Source organism: Podarcis gaigeae (assembly GCF_964106915.1).
Source record: "Podarcis gaigeae genome assembly, chromosome: 12".
NCBI lineage: Eukaryota > Metazoa > Chordata > Lepidosauria > Squamata > Lacertidae > Podarcis > Podarcis gaigeae.
In genome coordinates, this window is record NC_139688.1 from 50,809,661 (window position 1) to 50,827,234 (window position 17,574).

At 39.5% G+C, this 17,574-nt stretch overlaps 1 protein-coding gene across 50 annotated transcripts in view; it reads right to left on the minus strand.

The window, feature by feature from the left end:
* Window positions 1–17,574, minus strand: part of CLASP2 (cytoplasmic linker associated protein 2) — a 122,599-nt gene that overhangs the window by 47,177 nt on the left and 57,848 nt on the right. For 24 of the 50 annotated variants that reach the window (XM_083705525.1, XM_083705476.1, XM_083705482.1 and 21 more), the window contains 11 exons: window positions 14,359–14,451; window positions 14,079–14,224; window positions 11,191–11,326; window positions 10,649–10,719; window positions 8,980–9,039; window positions 7,781–7,858; window positions 7,324–7,491; window positions 5,731–5,786; window positions 5,114–5,284; window positions 2,699–2,722; window positions 742–759 (listed from right to left, as the gene is read on the minus strand). In XM_083705525.1, coding sequence (XP_083561651.1) covers window positions 742–759; window positions 2,699–2,722; window positions 5,114–5,284; window positions 5,731–5,786; window positions 7,324–7,491; window positions 7,781–7,858; window positions 8,980–9,039; window positions 10,649–10,719; window positions 11,191–11,326; window positions 14,079–14,224; window positions 14,359–14,451 — 1,021 coding nt within the window. The remainder of the gene's footprint in view (window positions 1–741; window positions 760–2,698; window positions 2,723–5,113; window positions 5,285–5,730; window positions 5,787–7,323; window positions 7,492–7,780; window positions 7,859–8,979; window positions 9,040–10,648; window positions 10,720–11,190; window positions 11,327–14,078; window positions 14,225–14,358; window positions 14,452–17,574) is intronic. The other 26 variants (XM_083705516.1, XM_083705505.1, XM_083705512.1 and 23 more) reach the window with 2 other exon arrangements.

Consider the following 17,574-nt stretch of genomic DNA (forward strand, 5'->3'; position numbering starts at 1 on the left):
TTCGATCGGCAAGTCCTAGGCGCTGAGGCTTTAACCCACAGCGCCACCTGCGTCCCTATGAAGCTCATTAGGTGATGTTAAACCAGTTGCACAACTCAGTCTAAACTACCTAACAGGGGTATTGTGTGGATAGAGTTAATATATAGACTTGAGCTCCTTGCAGGAAAGGACAGAGTAAAATGTAGCAAAATTAATCATAATTTTCCATCTTTAAAAAGTCAGTGTCATTGTTTAGTGCTGGGACATATTACAATTACAAAACAAAGGTAAGCACAGTATTAAACTTTTTGATGGACATCATTTTTGCATTCTCGTAAAGTTAATGTTTTAAAGACCATTTGACAATACTTGACCACAGCTTGACGGACCAACCTGAGCTATGTATCTACTTGATTTCCAAGAGAAATTTCAAGTCCAAATAAATAGTAGCACCTGCTTCCCCAAAGCATGAGAATGTCTGTCTAGCATGTTGAAATTTCCACCAAAAAACTTTGCACATCTAAAATAAAATGGTTACCAGTACATTTTTACTGTGAATGGTCACTTGGAAAAAATATAAAATAAAACACAATATTTTGCAAATAAATATTGCAGCAACAAAACATTATTAGGCAAGCCAACTAATGAATTAACCCTGAAGGTCAAATGGGGGACTATATACTCTGTACAATGCTGTTGTTTGTGATAATGAAAATATAAGATGAAAGCATTTGATTTTTAGCAGAAGCTTCATTCTCTTACCATCCTCAGAAGCTGTTCCTAAACGGGAAAAATATTAAACAATGACATTCCAAGCAGATTTTTTGAATTAGGTAAGCAATCACTCTTTGGCTTCCTAAATGTGTATATATTAAAAAGTGTATTATATGAGATTAAATTCTAGTCCATTAAATATTTTTTGATGCAGTTACCCTGCATTAGAAGCTACATTCTTTGTCTGATGAAAAGTTCTGTATTGCACCTATCCACCACCACTGCTAAAATTACTTTTTGACATAGCTGTACAACAGATCTGGCACAATGTGCAAAAACAGGTAAACTTTCAGAAACATTCACACTACTAACTCCAAAACAAGATTCAAAACTAGCTTTCCTTTAGTAGGCAGACTAGAAAGCCAGGAACATCAAATCAGAGCAATATATTCAAACTAAGTGCATTCTGAACAGACTAGTCTTATGAAATCCAGCATAGAGAGTGATATCCAACAAAGTCATGCTTGGAACAGAGCCAATGAAATTACTGGACTTAAATACAGTACTTAAATCCATTGATTTCAGTGAGACTTCTCCATGACTTGGCTGAATCGTACCCAAATAAATTAATTGTGGCCGAGTCAGAAAGGGGTAGTTGCAAAGTCAAACAGCTTAGTTGCCGAACGTTTTGGCTCCCAAACGTTGCAAACCCGGAAGTGATCGCTCTGGTTTGCGAACTATTTTTGGAAGCTGACTGTCCGACGGGGCTTCCGATTGGTTGCAGGAGCTTCCTTCAGCCAATCAGAAGCTGCGATTTGGTTTTCAAACGTTTTGGAAGTCGAATGGACTTCTGGAATGGATTCCGTTCAACTTCCAAGGTACAACTGTATAATGAATTGAAAAAGATGTTCAGAATAACATTTGTTAAAAAACCCCCAGAATTTTTCATTTTGGGAATTATAGGGGGGAAACGAGTTAGACTCTATAGAATTTTTTTCATGTGTGAGACTACAGTGGTAAGAATGTTATTTGCCCAAAAATGGAAAGAAGAAAAAGTCCTGACAAAACAAGAATGGATACAAAAACTTGTGGAATATGCAGAAATGGCGAAACTTGCCAGAAAAATAAGAAATCAAGATAACAAACTTTTTATAAAAGAATGAAAATGATTTATTGACTATTTACAAACAAACTGTAAACAGATAAGAACACTGACAGGATTATTGCAATAACCTTATGTTTTATAAGAGTATATATTTAAAATAGATGAATAAATGAATATGTTAAGTTAATTTGGAATATGAAGGAAAAATAAATTGAAGGAACTGCAGAAAAAGGGGGAAGGAAGAACATTTTGAAATGTTAAAATGATTGTAAAACTACTGAAAGGTATATAACTGAAAATCATAAATAATATTTTTATTTTTAAAAAAGAATGTCAAATGTGCCAGCACTGTGTGTGCCACTGAGACTGAGATACTACTGGCTTGGCTCCAGTTACATTACTGCTACTCTAAGACCAATTCCAGAAGATATGAAAGCTTCGGAAGTGGTTTCTAATGGAGCCCAACAAGCTGCTGAAATGGAACACACAATTCTAGTGAGCATAATCAAACTACTGAGTTCCCTAAATTTGCAACCCAGAAATGCAAAATAACCAAGACTGTCTGTTACAGAAAGCAAAATATTAACACAACAAAAATTTAACTGTACTGCTCCTACTGATGAGTGTCTAGAAAATGAAGATTCATTGTTAATTTGAATGTCAGTAGCTAAAGTATTAAGAGAAGGTAGTTCAAAAACTGATCAGCCATATAGATACATATAATAGCAATGTTTTATTAGAAGTTGACAAACATAATTCAGACCTTGAGATTAATGTGCAATGTGTTAGTGAACAAATAACATTAGTCACCAATGAAATTAGTGTGCAAACATCTACTGTATTGTATGAACAGATTTCACAAGATTAATAGTCTAGAAATCAGACAAAACAGGGTCTTACCATCCATCTTGTCAGAAGTATCCTCTTTGTTGGAAGAGCAGGCAAAGAAACAGGGAAAACTTAGTGTGTTAGATAAACCGTGTTGACAAGAGAGCCAAAGAACATTCAGTAAGGAAACGAGAAAGTTTACAGACACTTGCATCTTTGTTAAACCTGAGAGCTATTTTTGAGGGCTTGAGGATGTGGCTGAGTGCTCTTAAACAGGGGCGTCTGCGAGGGCATTTAGTGGGGGAATTTGAGGGGGAAGCCCAGGGTACTATCTCAAGAGACATGGAGGGTGAGGGAGCTGCTGCAATGACATGCAACACCTGTACCATGCCAAAGTACATGCGTAGGAAGTGCAAATTGGTTGCCTTTCTGGAAGAGAAGGTATATCAACTCGAGGCCCACAGAGCCTAGGACTTCCCAATCAGAATGTTGGCGGTTCGAATCCCCGCAACGGGGTGAGCTCCCGTTGCTCAGTCCCAGCTCCTGCCAACCCAGCAGTTCGAAAGCGCGTCAAAGTGCAAGTAGATAAATAGGTACCGCTCCGGCAGGAAGGTAAATGGCGTTTCCGTGCGCTGCTCTGGTTCAACAGAAGCGGCTTGGTCATGCTGGCCACATAACCCGGAAGATGTACACCAGCTCCCTCGGCCAATAAAGCGAGATGAGTGCCACAACCCCATAGTCGGTCACGACTGGACCTAATGGTCAGGGGTCCCTTTACCCTTTTACTTACTAAGTATGTGGTGGGGTTTCTACCTATGCTTGTCTCTTAAGTAATCTTTAAGGCAAGAAGAATCAGAGCAACATTCTCCCGGACCCAGGAGTGATTACTCCAATCTTTTTTTTTCTTGCTAGATGTCAAGCTTGGCAAAGAGTAAGTGCCACCTAAGAAGCAATTTGGGTGCCAGTCAGGACCAGATGAATGGCAAACTAACAAAGCTGCATTATAACAAGTATCAGCAAGACCGGGTATCATTTTCCTTCCCTTTCACTTGCATAAAATTGGGAATATTTAAACAAGTGTACATGATGCCACAGCTTTGCCAATGCAATACAAAAAATATATAGTCCTCCAACTAAATATTTTCAGCACAAAGCTGCTATTGGAGTACACTTCCTCTACTTGGTAAAGCATGAGGACCTTCCTTGTTAAACAACACAAATTATTCTGAATTTTAACAGTTTTTCACACATTAATATCTCATCTACCATGCCTCTTTACTTATGTCTACCATCATTGGTACAATCAGAATTGTTGAGAATTTGAAATATGTTCTTATGCAAAAGATTTAACACCAACTTCCTGTATCATAGCAAAGGAGAAGGCAAATCAGGGGAGACCTCTTTTATTCCTGCTGCAGCCTGAAGCACCGCCACCATGCATGTTAGCGCATCCTTGCTTAACACCCAAAGTGTCCCTAATCATTAGGCATCACCCAAACTAGGGGGAGTGATGATTCTAGCAAACAACACTGAACATGGCTGATGGGACCAATGCCAGCGGAACATTCAAAATCACACTAGCTCTTTTTTAAAATAGCTCCATAAAATACACATTAGGTAGCCATACAAAACCTCTCAGCACACATTAGGTACAACAGCATCCTTGCAAAAGGATGGTGTTAGTAACACAATGAAGAAACTTTTTTCTTCAAAAGCTGAGAAAACAGTAACTAACTACAACCAAGACATCAACAGTTCATCTCTCTGTTGCAGGAAACCAAAGCTGATACTGGTCCTAAGCAACGTTAGAAACTGAGATATGAAAGCTAGGAGCAAAATGGCACCTTAAACCTGGGTTATGGGTGCAACAACGGAATGTCTAGGCACACTTCTTTATAATAAGAATACAAAGCTGAAAATGAATGAACTGCAGCTAAAATATTAGGTTCATTTTTCACATGGTCTAGTCCTTCCCCTGCCCACCCCCCTAATATTCTTCAGTCTTCAGAGAGTGGCTGGAAGTGGGGAGGCAGAAAAAGGTCCTCCTGTCCTTCCACTCTGTAGTTTTAATCAGAAATCTTAGGCGCAGTACTGCACCCAAAGCTCAGAAACAGCTCACACTAATGAAATTCTCTGTCACAAAATGCACCTAGAACAATGGGAGTTTCGAGAACTGATCCTAAGCTTGTTTACTCTCAGTAAGTCCTAACCAAGTCCATTCACAATTGCTCCTCAGAAAATAATCTTAGGATTGAAGTTTAAGTACTCTCAATGCTAGAATGACCTTTTCACCAGTACCCCCCCCAACAAACCACAGAGAAGTGATTTAATTGAACCACTAATAACCAACTAGGCAACAACAGCCTTTCGGTTTACAAAGCTGGGTGTCTCATAAACATCACTGCAAGGGCACACACAAAAAACGTATTTAAATTCAGAGAGAAATCCAATAAGCAGCTTATTAGATCATTAAACAGATTCCCTCACCTAGTGAAGCATATGATCCTGGAGGTAGACCAGCGGCTGCTAAACGGCCAGCTCCCGTTGGCTGACCAGCAGCATGACGTGCCTTCGCTCCAGCGGCAGCATTGACATCTATGTCGCTGCGAGATCTCTGTAGCATTCCTGGGCTTGGAACAGACTTGGTGGTTCCTGCAACTGGGATTGAAGGTAATGAAATTGCATATATAATGCATCCCTTCTTATTAAGCATACAGTTGTTCTTGCTCAATAAATTAATTGTGCACCGTCTTTTAAAAAGATGCTACTTCTAGAACTTCCAAAGAGAGTTTTAGTCTAGTACAGGCATGTCCAAAATCTGTTTCAGGGGCCTAATCCGGCCCGCTGCTCGGTTTAATCTGGCCCCTGTGGCAGTGTATTTCCTGGGGTAAAATCCTAACCCCCCCCCAAACAACTTCAATCCTAAAAACAGCTCAACAACTTGGGGGTAAAATCATTAAAAAAACTCAACAACTTCAATCCTAAAAAAAAAAAGGTTGGCTCTTTGGTCGGCCCTCACGGCCCTTCACTTCATCAAATCTGGCCCTCTTTGGAAAAAAGTTTGGACGCCACTGGTCTAGTACATTTAGTACACAAAGAATTACCTCTGCCAGCCATAGTTGTTGAACCGGATGTGGACCATTTTGATGCGAAGGGACGACTGAAACAAAGGCAACAGTTTTAGTAAGGCATGTTATTAAACATTTTACAACACACTGAAGTATTCTTTCCCCTTCTTCATTCTGCATGAATATGTCTAGTGAATATGCAAATCCATTTTACTTGCTAACATCATCCTGCTATGGAGCAGGTAAGGCCTTTTTAAAGGTCTTAAAGAAGCCCATACATTTTATTGAGAACTTTAAACAAGAACTCCTATATTTTTATACAAAGCTGTTAAGTTGCATATAAAAGGTGCAACTGGGTACTTTGAATACTTATGAAGAGTTCCTTTGGGTGCATGTAAAGACTACATCAGGTGGGGCTTGAGCTCCACCAAGTGGTAACAGGCGGATTTTGCTGTGATGGCTTGCACCTGCAATACAAGATTGTGCCCTTCAGACTGGCGTCACCCCCAGTGTGTTCACCTCCATCTACAACAGATACTGTATCTACAGTTATCCAGGTGATCTTCTGCTCAGATTTCTGGCACAAGAAGACCTTCAAATCACACCAGCCTCCCTGAAAGATCTATGGTTCTTGATCAATACCAACAAGAGAAGCCCTAGTAGACTCTGTTGCAGGAAACAAGGCCTTGTCTTCTATGGGTGGGCATCATCAGTGTTAAATGGGAATGTGGAGGTAGTCCTCCACCAGATTTACCGATGACAAGCTTGACTTGCTCTTCTACAAGGTTGGCTATTTTTCTCTTTAACAATACTTTCCACCAGTTTTCCTGGGACAGATTTTAAGCTGACTGACCTATAATTAGAAGGTGCCCTGGATCCCTTTTTAAAAATCGGGTGTTGTATTGGATACTATCCAGTTCTCAGACGATCAGCAATTTCACATTTGAATTATTTGGAAAACTCGCAGGTGATTGCCATCCGACTCCCAAAGGTTTGTCTGTTTTTGTCTATTAGGCCCAGAACTTCATCTCTCATCACCACTCTTTGGCCTAAGTTCCTCATTCCCTCCCTACAAAAGTTAGCTGAGGCACTGGAAACTGCCCTTTATCTTTCACTATGAAGATGGAAGTAATTCATTCAGCTTCTCCATCTACTTATCTTCCCTTACCACATCTTTGAGTCCTCTGTAACCAAGGCTGAGATTTCTGCCTTGCAACAGTTGGATTTTCTGCTAATTCTCAAATTCCTGTGGAGAAGCACTGTGTTTTTGTCAAGGCTCGAGAAGCAGGATCCATTTCCTGCCAAATTAGGACTGTTGAAGCAGGCGGAATACTAGAAAGGCTCTGTGACTTGACTAGAGCTTTAGAATGTTCAAAATTTGAAAACAGCAAATTCAGACATGTTCAAGTCCTACCTGATGTAGTCTTACCTGCACAGAATGTAGAGTTGCACTCAAAGGGGCGTCCCATTGAAAATAATACAAAGCGGATCCATTTGCATTCAAGTGTGCATATTATTTATGCCTGTGAGTCCTGACTCAGCAAACGGAGTAGATGTATGGGGTATGCTTTTGCACACAGATCTTATCTGGATTATTGTGAAGTTATTTTATTCTAAAATGACCCTTACTTGAGGCTTTCCTGTGAGCTGGAGGAAGACCTGTCGGACTGTGGAAGTGATGCAATACTACCCGAATTCTTTAAGTATGTATGCAGGCTTCTTTGATAGGATGGCTCAAGGTTATTATACAACACCTCTGCTTCACCTGGAAAATGATTTCTTAGACCTAGGTAAGTCCTGCAAACAAATCACACAATATTTATTACAGGGGCATTGGATATCTAGGTATTTAAAAAAGAAAAATACAAGCAATAATCCATCAACACCAATGAAGAATAAACTAGGAAATTTCTGATATTAAAATTTAATTGAGTAAAGTTTCACCATTCATCCCAAACCTATGTTGTCCAAGCACATATAGAATAGGGAAATACTGCTGCTCCTTTAGATATAAATGAAATTCTTCCTCTTAGAAAGGCATCAATACTTTCTAGAGTAAAATAGTTAAATGATCCCTGACTCTTACTTTCTTGCCTCCACTCTTGCTTCAGCATCAGCATCATGAATACCCTTTTTGATAGTTTCAACCAAGACTGCTGCATGCCTAAAAGAGAAAATCCAAGTCCAGCATTATATATAAAATGTGCATATTGCTTCGTGAGTAAGTTAACTAAATGCTTCCCCTCGCCCAAATTCTATGTTAGTTCTTCTGTGAGGGCAATTTTCATAGCACCCATGAACCACCTTTCAAAAAACAACAAAGCACCGCATCAAGATTATAAAGTGGCCAAAGAAATGGGAAGTAATCAGAATCTGCTTCTATGGTAAAGGAAGATACAACAAATCCTTTAGCACAATGTACAGAGGAGCTACTAATAAGTACAGTGACACTAGTTGCTGCTGCAACGAAACCACTGAATATGGTAACTTTGTTACAATAATAAAAATGCTAGTATTAGCAACTTTCCTACATAACAGAAATAAATTTTTTTGCTTCTGTGCAGAGAACAGCACTTAACATTGTAACTGGAACTAGAAATATTGATTAGAATGGGTCACATACCTCCCCAAAATCTGTACCAAATTATCTATCTCTGTGCTATCTAGTAAGACTGAAAAATTGCTATTTGAAATACTTCACTTAAGAGTCCATTTGTACAGACAACGGCCCAATTTGCACATAACACTAAGCCACAATATGTTTAGCCAAAATGAGGTTGGTTGGAAAGTCTGAACTCTGACCAGCAGACTAACTGTGGAATGTTTTCTGGCAACACCCCACAAAGCAGAGCCATGATTAGTTGCTGACTTACAGACTGCGGCTTTAAAACTATAGTGTGTTTTATATCTCAGTTCAACCATGGCTTGTTTGAATGCCCCAACCAAGATGATCTCCAGGCTATATAGGAACAAGGTAAGAGTAGCTAGAAAACAAACCTAGTTTTGGAGAATCAAGCCAAGGTTTGCTTGCACATCTATGGGATGTCTCGCTGTTTGTCGTTCAAAAAACAGTTTGATCTAAAACTACTTAGTCTAAACTTTGAATGCTAGCCTCACTAAGAACAACAACAAAACAGAATTGCCTCTCTAAATAAGTCAACATTATCTTATCTTCTAGCTTTTTTTAAAAAAAGGGTCTGAAACAGCAAGTAGATCCAATTGTTAGGAGAATTTAACTATGTTTATACTTGTAAAGCAGAGGTTCATGTCAGCTATAAATCGTACCTTTCCAAGGAATGCGTTTGCCACTCTTGTAACAACAGGTCTAGAAATTCAAAAGAGCGCCTGAAAAAGACAAGGACTAAAGTCAGGGTTTGATTATTGCTGAGTCTAGGAATCTGAAGCTCCTATCAAGATGGTATGCATAGGAGAGTATTCAGAGCATATGCGTTGAAATTAATGGACCTAACTTAAGCCATGTCTACTGATTTCAATGGGTCACCTCTGAATAAAACTGTATTGAACAGCACCCACGCATTCACATAACAAAAACTGTCATAGAGATATCAAAATTTTCCAAAGGAAGGGGGTCCATGACTTGGCTTTTGAAAAGCTGTCCACAGTACTTAGCTAATTGGGAACCACTGTCTTAAGCAGCACTAAATCCACAGAGTATTAATCCCCAGTCCACATATATTTAATATGTCTCACAAAGCGCAATGTTTTTATTCATGAGTACTGAAAAAGGACTCATCCCACTGAATCCTATTGCGTATCAAAGGGGAAGTCTGTATTACTCTTTTGTCCTGTGATGTAGCTCTACTGCCTGCCCTAATAGGCTGGCTATTCCATGACATTTACCATCATTAGGAAGAATTCTTCTTGGCAAGCATCACCACACTGTGCACATTCAGTCTAATTTTACTACTACTGTTGGAACTGGCTTCTGTTTATACAGGATTCAAGAGCAGCAGTAAAGCTGGCTGCTGTTTTGATACTTTCCCTCTGCCTTTTTGGTACACTTGTTAATCCTAAATAAAAACATATACTCTGCTAACATCAAGAATGCAACTACGTGTGAGAACAGGACTTTTTTGAAATGCTGAATGCAATTAAAGATGATGTGTTCTACATCCACTCATCAAAAACGCAACCCAGACCCACTTGTAAATATATGACAAGTTTGTTCCTGGTCTTTGATTTGCCTTTCCTTCATCTTATCTTCAAATTTATATCATCTTAGCAACATAAAGCAATAGAACCAGGAACACACAAACACCAAGCAAATAAAAATAAAAGACTTCATGCTGCAAATGGAGCTGTTATTGATTGATTGAATTTATATACTGCCCTATACCCGGCAGTCTCAGGGCGGTTCACAAAACAATATATACATATATAAAACCACAAAATATAATCAAAATAAAAACAACAACCCAATAGCTGCCACCCCCCAAAACCCCACATTTTAAAAGGGCATAGGATGTCAACCAAATTAACAAACGGTCTGGTTAAAAAGGAACGTTTTTGCCTGACGCCTAAAGGTGTGTAATGAAGGTGCCAGGCGAACTTTCCTGGGGAGAGCATTCCACAGATGGGGGCCACTGCAGAGAAGGCCCGTTCTCATGTTGCCACCCTCCGGACCTCTCAAGGAGGAGGCACACAAAGAAGGGTCTCAGAAGATGATCTCAGGGTCCAGGTGGGCTCATATTTAACATTTTAAGTTTTACAATGGATCCTATACATGTTGAAGTCCCACTGAGCCTAATGGAACGTACAACCAGGTAAGTGTGTAGAGAACTTCCGCCTTTATTGCGGGATTGTGACACTGCACATATCAGAATTACAGCAGAGCCTAACTCCTGAAGATGAATTCCATTCATTTCCTAAAACCCTTTCTTGAAATCAAGGAACATTTATCTACTCATAAAGCTTGTTATTCATAAATGCTCACCTCCTGACTGCAACAGATTTTGAGGTACAGTTGCTGGTTATTAAAGGTATGAGTCTGGGCACATGGGTATGCTGAAAAGGGAGTGAAAAAAAGCTATCACAAGGCATTCATTACCCATAATAAATTTTATGTAGCATTAGATTCATAAGGTTGCAGTTCTATAGCATTTATCATTTTTTACACAAAGGTGGCTTTAAGCATAGGGCTCACCATTTTATTTAACTCAAAATAAATTGAGCCCAAAAATTAAGATAGAAATCCAGATGGTGGAATGCTGAAAAAAGTTTTATGCTACATAATAGCTTCATCTTTTCTATCTCATATCAAACATGTAAATAAGGAACTACAATTTCTGGAAAATATACAGTATGATGACATGATATAAAGAGGCTTCTGGCTGCCACAAATACTTCACACAAAGTAGCTTATTAGTTCACATAGGAAAAAGTACGTACTTATAGCCTTACTTGCCCATAGTTAATATATGTTAATATGCCCAATACAGAAGTGAATCTTTAAAAATAACATTGGAGCATACTTACACGAATGATAAATCTAATGGCTGCACACCCAGAAGTAGCCATAACTTTGGCGCTATTAGGAACCAGATTAAACAGAGTAGGCACAATGGATTCTGCGCCATGATCAAACTTGTTTCCCAGAACTGTTGAAAGATGGCTGGAAGGAATAGAGTAAAACTGGTTATCAAAACTAATTCAGCACCAACGACAGGAACTATAATCACTCTTTGTAAATAATATGAAAACCTTTTCCCAACATGTTCCCAGCTTTGCATGTTACATTTAACATAGCCCATAAACATGCCTGGCTGGACCAGAACTTCAGTTTAAACCAGCTTTCAATTTCTAATGTCAATCAGCCAGATAGTCCTCCAATTGTCTTCCACAAATGTTTTTGAAGATGAACCACTCAGGTCCCTATGGCAAATCTGAAAACACAAACCACACTCCTAGATAGGAAAGCCATTTGTCTTGTGATTCATTTGAACCAGCTGACTAATTGGATAGTTCATTATGCACCTCGCCAAGGCAGACCAATAAATGTACATGGGAACTACTGTCACAGTCAAGCACTATCATTTCTCCCAGCTAATCATGCATAAGGATAAAAGTATCTTCAGCAGATGGCAATTATACAAGTGTCTTGTCCTTTCACTTCATTTAAGAGATGCAATGAAAATCAGAAGAATAGTTATAATATAATAGCCTATTACAGGAAGCTATCATTTCCCCGCCACAACACACACATTTTCCTGGAATCCAGCCCCATGTAAAGCACTGCTTTTATTCCAGTGGAGAGGAATCTCTGGCTTGTGGCTGTTAGGCCAACCAGGCTCCCCCATTTGGCCTGCGAGGCTGGCTGAGCCAAACCACAACTGCCTTTGCAGCCACTGAGTGCTGTCTGAATTCAGTGCCTTACCCTGTTCCACTGCTTTCAGCAGCCACTGGATTCAAACAGTAACTCCCAATCTTGCCCAAGGATATCTGGCCCCTTCCAAAACAGTGAGGTGGAAAAATTCAAAAGGAAGAAATGGGGGCACGCTCCAAGGGCGCACCTGACTTCTTCCTTTACAAAAGAAGAATTGGGCTTGAAATCGAACTGGGCTCAAAAGGAAGAACTGGGAGCAAAGTGTGTCCCTGATTCAACCATCTGAAATATAACACCAGGGAATCGATAGAATCCTCCTCCCATCTCAATAAAAATGTCCTGCAGAAGGTTGGCTACTTTTGGATCTGGTCCTCCCGCTGGATCCAGTTCCCCACACAATTTAGTCATATGAAATTTTTCTCACTCTTTTTTATCCGTTAAAAAACCCTAGGACTAATATGGATATACTATAGAACCATAATTTGGTCATCCGGCTGCAGGATCCTGCACAGTATCTTCTCCCAAATGAAGGCAGGGAATTGCCTGCAATTCTAAAGTCTACTCCAGCTCCTTTAACCACAATTCTAGGGGATCTATCACCCTCCAAGAACCAAATCCTACAAACATGTTAATATTCCTATCCATTCAGGTGCTTTTAAGAACAAAGCACGAGTACAGTTCATACAAAGAGGCTACTTGTTTGCAAACTGTTGTCTTATCTAGATGGTAGTAAGTAAACTTTAAATACTTTAGGTAACAGTGGGGGGTACCACGGCAGCCACAAATTAAGCAATTTGTACTTAGGTATTTGACCATCAATAGTCTGTAAGAGGCCACAGAAAGCCCACAAAAACTCCTCCTCCTTCTCACTACCACCGTGCATGCCTACCTTTCTTTCTGTGCTCAGTGTGTGTGTGTGTGTGTGTGTGTGTGTGTGTGTGTGTGTGGTTGTAGATAGATAGAGAGATAGTTTGACTGTAGTAGTAGAACCTCTAACTGGTTTACAAGAAATAATGACTACCATGCTTCTTTATAATAATGTGCATGCTCACATGCTTGCAGTCACGAAGCGCAACTGATACAGTGGTGCCCCGCAAGACGAATGCCTCACAAGACGAAAAACCCGCTAGACGAAAGGGTTTTCCATTTTTCGAGGCGCTTCGCAAGACGGATTTCCCTATGGGCTTGCTTCGCAAGACGAAAACGTCTTGCGAGTCTTTTCCCTTCCCCCCCTTTTTCTAAGCCGCTAAGCCGCTAATAGCCGCTAAGCCGCTAATAGGGGTGCTTCGCAAGACGAAAAAAACGCTAGACGAAGAGACTTGCGGAACGGATTATTTTCGTCTTGCGAGGCACCACTGTACATGAGATGTAGCCAGGAGGGTCTTGCTAAGGGGTGGGCTCACAGCAACGGCATTTGTATTACTTTTAGAAATCTCTTTAAATAATGAGCTTCTCTTACAAAATGCTTCCCACAATGCTTTTGCCACAAGAGTCGCAAACATAAAATTGAAAGTGTGATTGATGTGAACGTATCAAATGCTTTAAAATAGAAAGCAAATCAAGTCTTATTATCAGCTCATGATTTTGAACATTTAAGATTAGAAATAGCGGGGTGGTCTGTGTCTGCAGTTATTATCACTGCAGGGCATACCACAATAATTCTACTTTGGATGATCTAATGCATATTAATATTCTGCAAAATGAATGCCTTTCTGCAGCATTGTCTATGCCTATTTTTAAACATTATATCCCTTTAATACAAGCTCTGCTCTAGCAGGAAAATAATAATCTGCAAAATATGAGAACTACCACACCTCCAAAGGAACAAAGGGCGTGCAGAATGCAGATGCATAATGTGCCCTGCAGTTGTGTTCTAAACTCTTATTCATGTTTTACATCAGTTATGTTACTTATCATAGTTACACAGATACGTAAAGCAATGCAACATTTCTACTGTATTTCCAGTAAGGACTATTCAATTGATTAAACCACAGCCAAGTACTGTAGTTTTGTATTATCAGTTTCCTTAGCAGATACTTACGCTACTGTAATGCATGCTTCTCTAACCACTTGTGATCTGAGATCTTTAGCTGATAATTTAAATGCTCCATCCAACAGCCGTAAATGCTGGAAAAATCCGTCATACTGAGCAGCTCCAGCAACAAGTAATGACCGGACCTTCTTGAGCTGGGGGTGGGGAGTGGGATAAAGGGGGAAAAGAATTGGTATAATATCATTTCTGATTCCAAACGGATAAATTTGACAATAAGCTACTGTTGGAGTCAAATAAATATGTACAATGTAATATTAAAAAGGTATACCGCACTGGCTCGTTGATCCCAATCATGTTTATCATCTGACAAGATTTCTCTGATTTTATTTAACGTTTCTTCGAGTTCACGACTAGAATAAATCTGAAAAGAAAAGATGATGAGACTAAGACTGGGTTTTGCAGAACTCAAGTAATCAAGCCAAGCAGCATTCTAGAATGGTGGAAACCCTCTACTCTATGGGAGCGTTAAGGATAAGAGGGATAAGAATTAGCCCATAACTGGTTATTGTTTATGTTTCTGATGGGCAAAGTCCCTTTCCACCGCAATCCTGTCAGATGTGGTTTTATTTGCTGTTTGGCAGTACAAAGTAGACATAGTATTACCGGTGAGAAACGTTAAAGTGCTCAAACATTTTTAAAAAAATAAATCATCAGCATGTTTTGGACCCAAAATTTTAGTTATCTACTAGAAAAGTACCCTAACCGTTTTTTTTAGACCCCCACACGCCCAAATATTAATCAATATAAAATCCAACCGCAGAAGTGAGAGGAAGTTAATGAAAATGTTCTGTTTGATAACAAAGGAGTGCACCTATATTAAGCTTATAAAACACTGTAAGGCAGATACATGGGTGCAAGCAGTCCTATATATGTAGGGCTAAAATTTAATGGATGAAACTCAGCATCTTGAATTCGGATCTAGGAAATGGAACCAATGCAAATGGTTATGTTAAGTCTGTATTTCAGCATCCTGTTCCTCTTTGGGGGACAAACTCACTGGCGCCTATATGGATGCAGATGTACTAATTCAGCCTTTATTAACAAAAGCCCAAGTAAATAATTAAGAAAATGTATACCAGGGTGATAAATGGTAAGAAGAAGAGGAGAAAGGAAAAAATATGCTGGCTTGTATATATCTTTAAATAATTAATGCTATAAAATAATGTTGCTTATATTGCAGGCAGCCAACAGAGGGCAACAGAATACAACAAGAGCTTGTCCTACTCACACAGGAATTAAAAACCATTAAAACACTGAATTAATTGACAGCAACTATAAAAAGCACAATGTTTGGAAAGTTCACTGAACACTGCATAAGAATTTTTATCCTGGGGTTTTTCAGGTAAAAGAATTCCCGGCCTCTACTGATAAGGGTGACTCTAACTTAAATTCCGTCTATTATTTTCTGTCTAAATTTCTGGAAAAAAATTCAAGTTATTATATGTCCTACGTTTGATTGAGATACTCCCGACTTTGTCAAAACAACAGCCTATATTCCAAGGAGTCAGAGGTAGACCACAATTTCCCCACCTAATTGTTTTTATGGAGAAAATGTAACAAAAAATACAAAATCTGTCATCGAGACCCTGCCCTTGATGCTGCCCTTGAGCTGTTTCTCAGCAACATTCCTCTAATACAGATCAGTCCCAAGTTATGCAGGGGTTACGTTCCGGGGATGGTGCAGAAAGTTGAAATTGCCGAGACCCTCCTTGGAGCCCAAAGGTGAGGTCAGTGAGGATGAAGGAAGCTCCAAAGAGACCAGAAGCACAGAAGGGCTTTGCTTACACTGCTCATCCTCCCCGCCTAACAGCTAACATACGCTGTAGCGAAGCAGCCACCGCTATTTTCCTGCATGTCCTGTAGCCTCCTGCTGACCCCAGAGCTTCCATTCTAGTTGTGGGTATTTTGGGATACAGTATTTTGGGTATGGACTGAAGGGAGAGCAGCGCAGAGGGTGTTTAAAGGGTGATCTCCACTTTACGCAATTTCACTTAGGTGCGCAGCAGCCCGGAACGTAACCTCCGTGTAAGTGGGGAGTTTGCCTGTATTTCTTCTCAATGCATATTTTAGAAATGTCAACCTTACTATAATAGTGCTATAATAACAGTAAGTGCTTGCTAAAATGGTTTGCTTTACTGTGTTCTAATTGATCAGGAAGGACTTACGTATCCATACGAGAAAAGTTTATAGAAGTCCCGCTGCAATGACCATCAATACTGTTTAAGCTTTAATTTCACACCATTTACACCAACAGTTTAGAGCTAGTGAAAATCAATTTTGATGTAGTTAAACAAAAAGGCCCGGGTATACTGGATTGTTGTTGGTGAAACTTTGAGGCCACAATGAGCCAAACAATTTATGAGAAATAACAGAACTTGGCTAAAATGACTGTATGTTTGTTGCAGATAAGAGCCATTAATATTCCAAAACTATGTAGTGTAATTTCATCAGATGGCCTCCTGTTGCAGAGAGAATCCTAAAACGTGGCTGAAGCATATGCTGTCTCCAGCATGGTCGGTGCTTAATTGTTGGCTCCTCACATTGCCTCTGCCCCACCCCTATCTAACAATTCCTACATGCTGTGTTATATCTATTCTATTGTCCTAATGAAGAAGTATAGGTAGAATTATTATAGACTGATGAAACACACTATGCATAATGTTTTGACTGTAGGAATTTAGATTTGTGAGTGTCACACATGCACTCTCTCAGAAGGATGCTGAGCAGAGAAACAATGAAAGCTACTGCTTTATCACATAAGATGCCTTGTCTCAATGCTGCTAGGACACCTATGACCGAAACAGAATTTAAGGATTATTTTGTTAGGCTGTTTCCCCTCCCCCAAATATATGTGTGTGTGTGTGTGTGTGTTTGTGTGTGTGTGCAAGTCACCTGCTTGTCTCCATTTAAAAAGCATAATTGCTTTTGAAATTTGCTCTCAAAATATGCTAACACATTTTGCTTAGTCTGGCACTTAGGAATGTACCTTAATGGTTCAACACTACAACCATGTAATTTTTTAATAGAATAAGTGAAATTTCAGCTAATTCTTTATTTACAGGGAAATAAGCTGCAAAGGCCTTGATCGCTACCTTGTCCAATGCCCAGCTCAAGACAGACTCCTCCACAATATGTATTTAAGCCACTTAGGATTAATCCACTTTACCATAGCTGTCGTATGTCACAAGCAGATGTGGTCGGAGTCTTATCCTACAGATTCCTGACCAGTAAAACTCTCTCAAGCCACACAAGTTCATGCAAGTAAGCTAAACTGCACCCTTCACTCTCATCCTACTCAATCTGATATGGAAGATTATTCCCAAATATATTTATAATTTAACACCTGAGTGTGAGAATTCAACTCAGCTACCAGACCTCCCCAAAAGAAAATTCATTCATTCAAACCCTTTTAGCACACCTTTCCTCGAGTTCAAGGCAGCCCATGTAACTCAGTAAACATTCAGTTATTAAAAGAGGAGTGCTG